Below are 12,868 nucleotides of genomic sequence, written 5' to 3'. Positions count from 1 at the left end.
GTTTTATGTCATATAGAGATAAATCCTCCATAAAATATTTGTTCAGTATTCTCTCCCTTTATGCCTTTGGATTTCTTTACTGCAGGGTCTCCTAAAATTACGTTTGATTGAAAACATTTCTTCCATGAAATTAGGAAAAACAGGAAATTGGCAAAAATCGACCTATATTTTGAGATCCTAACTTACTCACCTAGTTTATATTTAGATGTTCCTTATGTATCCATTCTAAGATAACCAAGTTAATACATACCTTAAATCCATTTTTTGGGGGGGGGGGAGGGGGGAAACAGGCTTTAATTTTGCAACATATTTATTAGTCTTTGATGTGAATGACTATATCAAATAATAAGGTTTGGTAATATCTCTACCAATTTTATGGTTTCATTTCCAGTGAAATATTTCCAATCTTATGCATTCTATTAACCTTTCCAGTACAGACATTTTTTTGTCTCAATAAGGGAAAAGTATTCAATATTTTTTCCCCAATATTTCCTATGCACATCAGTTGCAAAATTATCTTCCCTCATCCAACAGGATCTTTTTTGGTTTTCTCTCATTAAAGATGTCTCAAAAAGTGTCATGTATGTCATCACACTTTTGTTCTCATTTTTAAGTGAATATGAGAAGACCTCTATGTGTTGTTATATACCTGATATTCGTGCACATCAACGATGTCTGCCTGAAACTGATCATCTACGTGATTAACATCCACCCCTGCACCTGGAAATTTTTAGTCTTGCTTACTATTGTATTCCAATTGCAGAATGTGTTCATTTAACAAATCTTTAAGCTCATAGTATTATCTTTAAATCTGTCATATTTAATTGTTGCGCACAATTAATTTATATTTGTGCTTGCAACTGGATTTTTAGAATCTTAAAACAAACTAAAAAATTGCCAATTCATTCACAAAACTGGCTTTCTTTGATTACCATATAAATAAATGGATGATTAAGTAAGTTATTGTACTGACTTAGTATACTCGTTGACTTCTATCCGATAACATGTATGGTAATATTAGAGACTAATGCTCATGCACGTTCATAAATCATGCACAGTTATCATCTGGAATAGTAATTCCAAGCTAGAAAAGACGAAAGTATAAATATTTAAATTCTGGAAAAATGAAAGTCACAACTCTATGTGTTAACAAATGAAAAGAATTAAAATCATTTTTAAAAAAAATAAAAATCACATGGAAACTTATAATATACAATAATGGAAACATTTTTAAAACTATAAATGATGGAAATGGTAATACATTTTAATTTAAAGCAAATATGTTAAGTCAAGTAAATGTTTTGTTTACTTAAATCTTAATGACATTTCAACCTTTATAAATTTATTAGTATGATTCATTTAAAACAGAAATATTATTTAAATAAAATTCAGTTAGATTCTATAATGTAGGAAGTTTGTATGAAGTTCCTTTAATTAAGTTGGAAAGAGAAGTTTTATAAGCAATGCTAAATTCATTATTTCTATCAATAATATGTTCTGAGCGGTTCAATGTCAAAAATTAATTTTTGAGGAGAAACTGAAGCCCTGGGAACTTGACAACTTGGCCTTTGTACCCTGGAAGATGCATTGTTGTGGGTGCAAAATGAGAGCTTTCAGGCCAACTGGACAGCAAAGGATACAGGCTGTGGATGATATTAATACTGAAAAAGTGAAGGCCATTACAAAACATTTGAGAAAAGATGTTAGCATGGTCTTCTTGTGTTACTACACCTGCAGGCACCACTTAACCATTGTTGTTCTGGGAACCATTGTTGTTCTGGGCAATGTCTCATAGAGACAACAATCCTACATGTGCCATCCCCCTCATCATCTTCACGTTTGTGATGATGAGTGCTCTCTCAAGAGGGACCAATATTACCTTGATTTCGCTTTTTTGTGGTGCCAATCTGCAGCATTCACATGGGACTTTTGCTATGCTGGTTGGTTTATATTTGCACATCCATGAACTTGTTCAAGGTGTACTGGTGGCATTAGGTTTCTAAGGTGTACTGGGTCTTTCCATGGTTCTCAAAGCACCCATATTTCTAGGGCATGAATTTGATATTGGGTTATATATAGCTCTTGCCAGTTTGGTACAGTAATTGTGTTTGGTAGCCAGGGTGACCAGCAGCATTTTCCAGTCCTTGGGTCATGCCATGATATCAGCCCATGCAAATACAGCCTTTGCCATTCACTCTCCCTCTTTGGCCTCAGGCAGCTCCCATAAGGAATGTAGGCTCATAAATAGGTCTGGTCATCATATGAAGTCCTGGTGAGTGTGTATATGATTGCATGCACACTCTTCTCACTCTGGTCAAGGACCACTGTGAAGAGTGGCAGGCTGACAAAATTGAAAGCATAGACTCGGAAAGGGAGTAATATTTCCTTGTGCATATTGATGCACTGCTCCTTGTATTGCTTGGAGACTCCACAAAGATACTTTTTGTCTAGTTTGCAGTTGAGTACCATTACCAGTGGCTGCCACTGGTCTTGCAAGGGTTGTTGTTGTTGTAGGGTTTAACGCCATTTTTCAGCATACGATAGGCTATACATGGCAGCCAGTATTAATGGTGGAGGAAGAACCTGGGAAAACCCCAGAAAAAACCACCGACCCATGAGAAGCTACTGGCAAGCTTTCTCACATACCCACATAGGCTGAATCCGAGACTCGAACCCACGCAGACAGAGGTGAGATGGCAGTGATCCGTAACGGAGAGTGCTTTAGAACACTCGGCCACTGCAAGGGTTGTACCTGGATTGTACCCGAAGCGATCTGGTGACTAAATTTCAACTACTAGGGCACAGTCAAAACATTTGCAAACAAACCAAGCAACGTTTTTATGAGGTGCTGGTGGCTTGTGAAAACTCACATGTTGGGGGGGGGGTTAGTAGAAAGATGAAGTTAAAATATAAGGTATTGTGGGAACTAATTTTAACTACTGACACTTGCTGTGTCTTTTCATTGTTACTTACGGTGTATTCCTAGTCAGATGATATGCCTAACTGAGAGTTTCTCTTTAAGCACTGGCCTATCCATATTTCCTATGCCATAAGGGCCTCAGGGGCTAGTGGGAGGTAGTGGGTCTCTCCATTGTTTGGGAGGTTTGATATTTTGGGGTTTTCCACAGGAAAAGAGACCAAGAGTTGCAGTAGAAATATGCTGGATGGACTTCCCAATCAGCCCTGCAATCCCCCATCATCCACTCAAGGAAACTGTTCATTTGGAAAAGTGTTGTCCAGTGATAATCCCGCTCCAAACTTTCAATAAATTTAAAAGTCATGTCCCTGTGACCCATCATAAACACTATGACTGAAACATGACATGAATTCAGTGGTCATTGTTTTGGAAACATGACTTCCATGTGCATATATATATATGGTACAGAATATGACACAGAAATCACCATGGCACAATCTTCTGAAGAAAAGTTTATTTATAGTACAATAACACAAGTACACTGTATGTACATGTATATACAGGTAAAACAGAATACCAAAAATAAACACATCTTACAATATGTCATAATTAAAATATCACAGTTTATTTTATGCAAGGATCTACATACATGTAATCAAAACAATGTGAATTGGGCAATATTTACACAAAAAGTAGTATAAATTGATATATTATAAGGGGTTAAAGAGAGCCTGAATTCATAAATATACATTTTGATATTTTATTTTAAACAAATCTGTATTCACATATTATTAACCTCATAAGATGAGAACTCTTAAATTTTCTTGTTCTCATATACATAGTTTTTATAATTAAGAAAAAACTAATCTAAAAAATATATTTACAGAGTACCAAGTGCAACTATAAACATTAGTAATTTTACATACCTCCATGTGTATCAATTCAGTGAAATATTTTAATTAGAAGACATACAAAAGTATTCAAATAATTAAAATACTCATTCTATATTTTAGACATAATTCAGTATGTCTTTTGAAAATATACTGCAAATTAAAACATCTTAGCAAGCAAAAAATGTTAGCAAGATTAGTCACCAAAATTTTCACTAAAATGTTTCCTAAAATTTTCTGAGAAAAAGATTTGTGTGATTTTAATGTTTGATTCAGCAATGGATGATTCCAGATGCTTGTAACCTGGTCTAGATAATAACTCCAGTTTATAAGTGTCAATTCATACTAAGGAATTAGTAATACCAATGATTGAAAAGATAAACTTTATGCATTTGCTTTCAAAAATTCTCAAAGTTATGCTTTATCTGCAACATTTCTTTTAACACCCTACAAAATCGGAAGCAATGTTTATTATGTGTGGGTCTGATATTTCTTCTGTAGGAATAAAATAATTGCACTGCATTTCCTCTTTCTTGCATAACAGCACATATGTTTCATGGATGGATAAAACCATCACCAAATTTGTCCCCATATGTACATTTGCTGAAATTTAATATGCTGAAATAAAATATTAGCAAAAATGTTATGATGCTAAAATACTGCAATTTACATCCAATGATCCTGACTGTAGCATACATATGTTTTACATTGTCTTTCTTAATTCAACTTGCCAACAGATGATGTCAGGACACAAATAAAAATCCCAAAACATATAAGTGATAAATATAACGTAAAATTTTCCTTCCATTTCATGTCTGTGTGATAGTAGGGACTCTAAGGAGGAATATTAGCAATAAGACTGGATGGCTTGACAGACCCATGATGGCTATGTGTGAGAAAGCCATCAGGGGAGACAATCCTGGGGTGCTCGGATGACTGCTCATGGATCCAAAAGACCAAATTTGTGAACATCTTACAGCCCAGTTTTACTGAAAACATGCTAAGTCTAAAGATGTAGGTATTCCTTTCCATTAATAGTGAGTTAAATTAGTTAATGTGTAATTTAACATAATTACTTCTGTCATATTTGCCACAAAATACCAAATCAACACCACTGATATCATGCAACCCACACCTCTTCATTGCAACAATTTCAGCTTTGTAATCAAATTCTGTAGCTTAACAACTTGTTCATTTAACCTTTCAGTGGAATATTCATGAGGTTCAAGTCCACAAAGTCCCATATATACTTGCTTAGAAGTTCAATCCAACTGTAAACTGCAAAATGCACTGCAGTTCAAGGTCTATGTTGTTTGCAGTTGGACTTGACTTATATGTGAGTGTATATGGTAAGTATTGGTGTGCATGCATCTGCCTGCATGGTTTAGATACATTCTTCTTGGATGCATCCAACATGCACAGCACATGCATACCACTGTGTTGGCCATAACATATAGTATACATAAAGGTTAAATGGACAGGTACCATCTTTACTTGCTTATAAGTCAAGCTCAATCACAAACATCAATAATCATGATCTGCCTTTGCATAATACACTGGCAGATCAGGGCCTATGTTGTTTGTTCATTACAGATCTGGGTCTATATAGTTCACAGTTGGACTCAACTTGTAAGTGAGCATAGGTGGTAATTCTGGCTGATGTATAGTGCTGTTGCTATGGAGTCTCCTATTCATATCTGAGCTGACAGGGTTCTCAAGTGGATACACAACAAAAACTGAATCAGCTATCAGACTTCTCTTCCTTGGCTACCACATCAGTGAACATTGAAAATCCGAGTACCTCGCTGGCAAACATTTCAGCCGTAATATTCTGTGGGAGACTTTGATCTATCATATCTCCTGCCTCAGATGTGTCAAACTCATGCAACTCACTACTTCCTCCTTCTGGATTGAATCCCAGAAGAGTTGTCAAATACTCAGCTAGCTCATATTCTGTCATATGCTCCCCTAAAATAGAAAAATAACATGATATAAATACAGTGATCTTATGTGACTAACACTTGCTGTTCCAAATGCCCATGTATAATGAACATCAGTTTGGTTTCCTTTGGTTTGTTGTTTTATGGCACATAAACACAATTAGATGATTTAGTGCAAACACAACTGGAGTAAAGTGCTTTTGACCAAGAACATGCCGTGGCACCTGACCAGGCTGATCCAATGATAGGGTTCAAATCTGCACTCTTTTTTTCATCAAGAGTCAGGGACACTAACCATTGAGCCACCATGTCTCCTGAATATCCATTTAGGACCTAATACCGATACACTTTCTAAAAAATAACACGGATTCACTTTAATTTGTGTGGTACCAATTTTCAAGAATTCTGCAGTTACTAGAAATCCCAAATGTAAAGGTCAATAAATATTTACCCATTTGTGGTGACAAAAGAGGGCAATTTTTTCTCATCTATGAATTCAAATATGACAAAATGAATCTTTTGTGAGACCACCCAACATTGTACCCATGACAATAAATGAATTAACTGTATCTTGTCTGATACTTAGTAAAGACTGATATTAAAGGTCTACCATAAATTGATACTTAGATAAAACTAATTTTAGAAGTCTACCATAAGTTTATACTTAGTTAAGACTGATTTTAGAGGCCTACTATAAACTTATATTTAGTTAAGACTGATTTTAAATGTCTACAATATATTGATACTTAGCTAAAACTAATTTTAGGAGTCAACTATAAACTGATACTTAGTTAAGACTGATTTTAGCGGTTTACCATAAATTGATACTTAGTTAAGACTGATTTTATAGGTCTACCATAATCTGTTTGTTACAGTGAGATACAATTGTTTTTCTTTTGTTCCTTTATACCACATTAAAAAAATCCTGTCAGAACCTTGGCATGCAAATTAAAATTATTCAGCAAGTTTCATCTCAGTCCAAAAGTAGTTGACCTTTTGCAGAAAAATAATGATCCGATGAACACTGAACCATAGTTGACATTTTGCAGATAAAAAGCTGGATCATGTAGACTCATGATCAACACTGAATTATAGTTGACATTACGTAGAAAAACAAATAGGCTCTTTATCAACACTGAATTATAGTTGCCTTTTTGAGGAAAAATCAAATACACTCAGGATCAACACTGAACTATAGTTGACCTTTTGCAGAAAAATACGTTGCATCATGATCCGATCAACACTGAACTATAGTTGCCTTTATGAGGAAAAATCAATTACACTCAGGATCAACAATGAACTATAGTTGCCTTTTTGAGGAAAAATCAAATACGCTCAGGATCAACACTGAACTAAAGTTGACCTTTTGCAGAAAAATAAGTTGCATCATGATCCGATCAACACTGAACTATAGTTGCCTTTATGAGGAAAAATCAAATACACTCAGGATCAACACTGAACTATAGTTGCCTTTATGAGGAAAAATCAAATACACTTAGGATCAACACTAAACTATAGTTGCCTTTATGAGGAAAAATCAAATACACTCAGGATCAACACTAAACTATAGTTGCCTTTATGAGGAAAAATCAAATACACTCAGGATCAACACTAAACTCTAGTTGCCTTTATGAGGAAAAACAAGGAGATTCATGATGAAGACGGAACTATAGTTGACTTTTTGTGCATCTCCAGTATGCTTAACATTAACACAATGCCTGAATGTTCAAGTCTCCCCTAACTCTGTATCAATTTATCATTTACTAACCACAGGATATAACAACAATAATAATAATAACAATGTCTTTCTTTTCTGTGGGCTTCTGGTTGGTTATAATACGCCATTATTCTGCAGTCCATCAGGATGAAACAAGAGTACTGTGAACAGTATATCATATGTCTGCCCCAGGTTTAATAATCATTTACAAAGCCACTTACCACACTAAACTTAATGTGCAGAAATCATTATTTTCTTATAGGACTTACCATGGACTTGTGATATTTAGAACCCAGAATCTATTAGTGTCTTTGTTACCCATTATCTTTTATTTTCTACCTCTATGCATGTTTTTCATATACTTAGCTTTTAAGTTTTTTCCCTAGTAATTCATGTTTGCTTTTATCTGTAAAGCTTTATCTTCCAAGTTATTTTTGTAAAAGTCATTATATTTCCATTTTTTTAAACTTGACTTTCATCAGCACCATATAACAAGTGTTGTGCTCATGTGCCACTAATCCCTTGTACAATAACTACTATTACCACCACATCTATGTGTGACTTTAAACACATCAGAAAAACTTGTTACATTGCTAAACATAACTGCCAGACAAATAATAAGCATGCATGATGTGATGGGCATGTAAATCTCATGCTGTGTGTCATCCATTGCACTCATGTGAAACAGATAACTTCAATATTGTTATCTAACATGAGAAACATGGGTCATTTGAAATGAAGAATGAGAGAAAGTTTCCAATGTAGACTGGAAAGGAAAACCTAACTTAATGGGGAAAAATTTGTGTCATACACAAACTTCTCAAGTCCCTGGTACAAATCTTGCTTCATAAGAGCTCTATTTTCCTTCCCTGTCGGCACAAATGCAGTGATTTCTGCATAATTCTGCATAACTTTCACACATTCTCTCTCTGGCATTTTTGTAAGGCGTGATTTTCAATTCTGACTGGGTGGGTGAGCAGTGTTTATGGAGGAACAGTATAAATGACTAGACCCTTATAGTATATTTTTAACAAATGTGTGCATTATAGATAACTTTTAATGAGTAAAGATCAAATTAACAGTTCTTTATCTTCATTACTGGCACATTGGCTATGAGTATGTTATGACAATGGCACTGTGTTTTTTGCATTAGAACTGCATGTAACCGATGAAACTGTACCACTGAATTCTGAAAACTGCATGTCTACAACTATAAAACCTTGACAAGTGAAGTTCATAAAATGCTTTGATAACTAGATAATCAATGACCACTTAATTAAAAAATGTCACATGATCACTTAATTGTGTTGGTTGATCTAGATGTCACTTAGTAATCACTTGATTATGGCAGTTGATCTAGATGTCACCTGGTAATTAATTGATTATGGCAGTTGGTCTAGAGGTCACCTAATAATCATCTGATTATGGCAATTGAACTAGATGTCACTTAGTAATCACTTGATTATGATAGCTGATCTACATGTCACTTAGTGATCACTTGATTATGGTGGTTGATCTACATGTCACTTAGTAATCACTTGATTACGGTGGTTGATCTACATGTTACTCAGTAATCACTTGATTATGACAGCTGATCTACATGTCACTTAGTGATCACTTGATTATGGTGGCTGATCTACATGTCACTTAGTAATCACTTGATTATTGTGGTTGAGCTAGATATCACATAGAAATCACTTGATTATGATAGTTGATCTAGATGTCAGTTGGTAATCACTTGATTATGGTGGTTGATTTAGATGTCAGTTGGTAATCACCTGATTATGGTTTTTAATCTAGATTTCAGTTGGTAATCACTTGATTATGGTGGTGGTTGATTTAGATGTCAGTTGGTAATCACTTGATTATAGTGGTTGATCTAGATGTCAGTTGGTAATCACCTGATTATGGTTTTTAATCTAGATTTCAGCTGGTAATCACTTGATTATGGTGGATGATCTAGACATCAGTTGGTAATCATTTGATTATGGGAAATGATCTAGATGTGACTTAGTAATAACTTGATTATTGCATTGATGTAGGTGTCAAAATGCTGACATGAGCTGATTAAGCTTTGTTAATATTAATGAACATTACACAGGTTTTAGGCTCATGAATGGCAAATCAACTGTGATTGATTTAACATGCTCACTAAAATTTTATGGGGGATTAAATTTATGTGGGAATGTGCAACCATATTTCTTCGAGTAAACACTACGCATGGGGAAGATTCTTGCTCTTGTCCATCATAAATGTTATTTTCTGAGGAAAAGATTTCAGAATATAAAAAGTTGTTCACAATTTACAAGATATAATGTGCACATCAAAGACATCAAGTGAATGGCACCACCAAAGTAGTACATGAACTTACCAACCAATAAGGTGAGACATTTTATCTAGCCAAAGTTAAAACTCATCCAGTGTTAAGAAATTATTTTCTTACACTGCATGATCATCATAAAATTTAAAATGGTATGCAACAAAAAACACATTACCTTGATTCTGGAGCAGGTCTAGCAAGTCACCTCTCTCAATAGCTTTGCCCTGGTCTGTAGGTATGCCCAGTGTCTCAAATGCCCACTTCAGTTTCTCAGGAGAAAGGCCAAATGCTGGTCTGTGGTTTATATACACTGCAATTGTATGCAAGCCTTCATTACAATTCTCTTGTCAATATGGAAAATATTCAGGCATGGTTCTGCTATGAAACAATAATGCTAACTGTAAAATTAGAATAAAAGCACATCCAAAAATAAGCATAAACAGAAAAAAACTTATATATTGCTGTGAAAGAAAACATTTGCTCTTGTAACAACTGTTCTATTCCCTAATACAATGAGTAGTGTACATATCTTATATTTATATACCGTTCTTCTCAGGCCCTGTATTCATAAAACTCTTCAGCTTCATTGTATTTTGCATCTGTCATATTCATGAAATGCCCGAAACTGAGTTAATTCTGCATCTGTCAAATTCACTGCATTGCCCCAGTTTAATAAAATTCAGTCTGAATAATCTGCAACATGTGAATCTATTGTGTATAAATCAGTTGCTCATCATTTAATAAAATATTAAGTTCTGTGTACACTCATGTTGGAGAGTTGTACCACAATATGGCACCTGGCTTTTATTTTTTCTATATTTCCTTTCCTTAAATAAAATTCTTTATGTAATTAACCTAATTAGGGAAACTGAAACTTTGTATTGTGTTACAGTCATTGTGAATAAATACACAAATCAATGTACTGCATAAAACTTCCCTAATTTAAAAAATTTGAGTATACACTTGTAATTAAAACTTGGAAAACATAACAACTGAGACTGAGTCTCCACTATCAGCCAATCAGAAATGAGCTTTCAAAACAAATATCTGAATCATTTATGATTAGCTGAAACAAAATCTCAAGCTCAACTATCAGCCAATCAGAAATGAGCTTTCAAAAATAATATCTGAATCATTTATGATTAGCTGAAACAAAATCTCAAGCTCAAACTTGAGCAAAAGAGTTACATTTTTTCTAGGTCAGATTTAACAATATTCATTCAAGGCACTAAAATAAACATTTACAAAGTTGTGTGAAATGATGCTTTAAAAAATATTGTCTACACTGCATTTTTTATATTAGTGACAGTTTTCATCAAATAAAATCAGTATTTAAGTAAAGTGATAAATAAATTCTTACATTTGTCCTAATTACAAACAACATTTATGGAAAACGTTAAATAATTTTTATGTTATGCTTGCCAAAGCTTGCAAAAGATACTAGTAATCTGATTTCATACGTATCATCAGATACACCTGTAAGATCCATTTTATGTGCATTTCATCTGACATGAGTACACATGTAAGATCCTCTCTAGATACATGTCATCTGACATGAGTACACATGTAAGATCCTCTCATATACATTTAATCTGAAATGAGTACATGTGTAAGATTCTTTTTGTGTACATTTCACCTGGCATAAGTACAAATGTAAGATCCTCTCATATACATTTCATCTGACACGAGTACACATGTGAGATCCTCTCTATATACATTTTGTCTGACATGAGTACATATGTAATATCCTTTTTTATATACATTTCATCTGACATGAGCTGGTGTCCATCTGAGGGCTACCATGGGTATCCATTCCTGTGGCATCCTCATTATGTGCCCATGCCATTTGACCCTGCACATTTTGATCTCCAGGGAAATGTTGTCACATCCTGTCTTTTCATATAGGTTCACGGTGAAGATCTTGTTTGGCCAGTAAATGTTGCGGATTTTATGGAGGCAGCTCTTGTGAAATGAATTTACTCTGCTCATATCTGTCTTTACTATTCTCCAACACTCAGAGTCATACAACAGTAGTGACTTTACGTTTCTCTTGTAAAGTCTGATCTTGGTCTTGAGTCTATATTGTTTTGATTTCCATATAGGGTGGAGTCTGCTGAAAGCACTTCTGGCTTTATTGAACCTGGCCTTGATGTCTTTTTTGGAATCCTTGTTGTTGCTAATTAGACTACAAAGTAGGTGAAGTCCTCTACAAACTCAAGCACCTCTCCATAAATATCAATGGTAACTGGAGTAGCTGTGACATGTGTGCACATCACTTGGATTTTCTTTGTATTAACATGCAGTCCAGTCTATTTAGAGTACTTGCTGAGTCTGTCAGATTTCTCTTGAAGATAAGAGCGCCTCAATGAAACGATGGCCAGATCATCAGTAAAGTCCAGATCTTCAAGGTGTGAGAAGAGTGTCCACTAAATCCCTCTGGCATGGTCAGATGTTGTTTGACACATTATCCAGTCGATGATGATGAGGAACATAATCAGAGAGAGGATGCATCTTGCTTAACACCAGGCTTTGCTTTGAACAACTCGGTGAAAGTGTTGTTAAGGAGTTTGTCATCTATGGTTGTGTCAATCCTTTGGAGAAGAATTCTACAGAAGACTTTGCTGGGGATGGAAAGGAGTGTTGACCCTCTCCTGTTATTGCAATTGCTGAGGTCACCTTTTCTGTAGCTTAACAATGAGGCCTTTCCACCAGTCCGGTGGGATGGCACAATTTTCCCATAACTTTCAAAACAGGTCAGTCAGCATATTTGCAGCTGTGGTTATTATATCAGCTTTCAGCAGCTCAGCTTGTAGGGACTCAGTGCAAGGTGCCTTGCCACTCTTCTTGGCTTTGATGGCTGCTTTGACCTCTGCTTGAGTAGGTTGACTGGTATCGATGTCATTAATATCATCTGATGGTGGCAGGTTTGCTGGCTCATCAGGTTCTGGCTGGTTTAGTACTTCTTTCAGTGTTGGACACATCTCACAGCCTTCTTCCTTTGTGTTGTTATCACTCTTTCCGTTTATCTTTACCTGGCATGGAGTGGTTGGATCCATGTCCACAGAGCTGTTTTGTAATCTTGTA

General features: G+C 35.1%; 1 protein-coding gene across 3 annotated transcripts in view; it reads right to left on the bottom strand.

The window, feature by feature from the left end:
- Positions 1-3,416: 3,416 nt before the first annotated feature.
- LOC149777018 (cilia- and flagella-associated protein 251-like) overlaps positions 3,417-12,868 on the bottom strand; it is a 73,101-nt gene continuing 63,649 nt past the window's right edge. For all 3 annotated transcript variants that reach the window (XM_089941779.1, XM_089941780.1, XM_089941781.1), the window contains 2 exons: positions 9,960-10,094; positions 3,417-5,775 (listed from right to left, as the gene is read on the bottom strand). In XM_089941779.1, coding sequence (XP_089797905.1) covers positions 5,549-5,775; positions 9,960-10,094 — 362 coding nt within the window. In that variant the 3' untranslated portion in view covers positions 3,417-5,548. The remainder of the gene's footprint in view (positions 5,776-9,959; positions 10,095-12,868) is intronic.

This window comes from Sinohyriopsis cumingii, chromosome 18 (genome assembly GCF_028554795.1).
Source record: "Sinohyriopsis cumingii isolate HCF-2022 chromosome 18, ASM2855479v2, whole genome shotgun sequence".
In the NCBI taxonomy this organism is placed as follows: domain Eukaryota; kingdom Metazoa; phylum Mollusca; class Bivalvia; order Unionida; family Unionidae; genus Sinohyriopsis; species Sinohyriopsis cumingii.
This window is presented reverse-complemented; position numbering and strand designations above follow the sequence as displayed.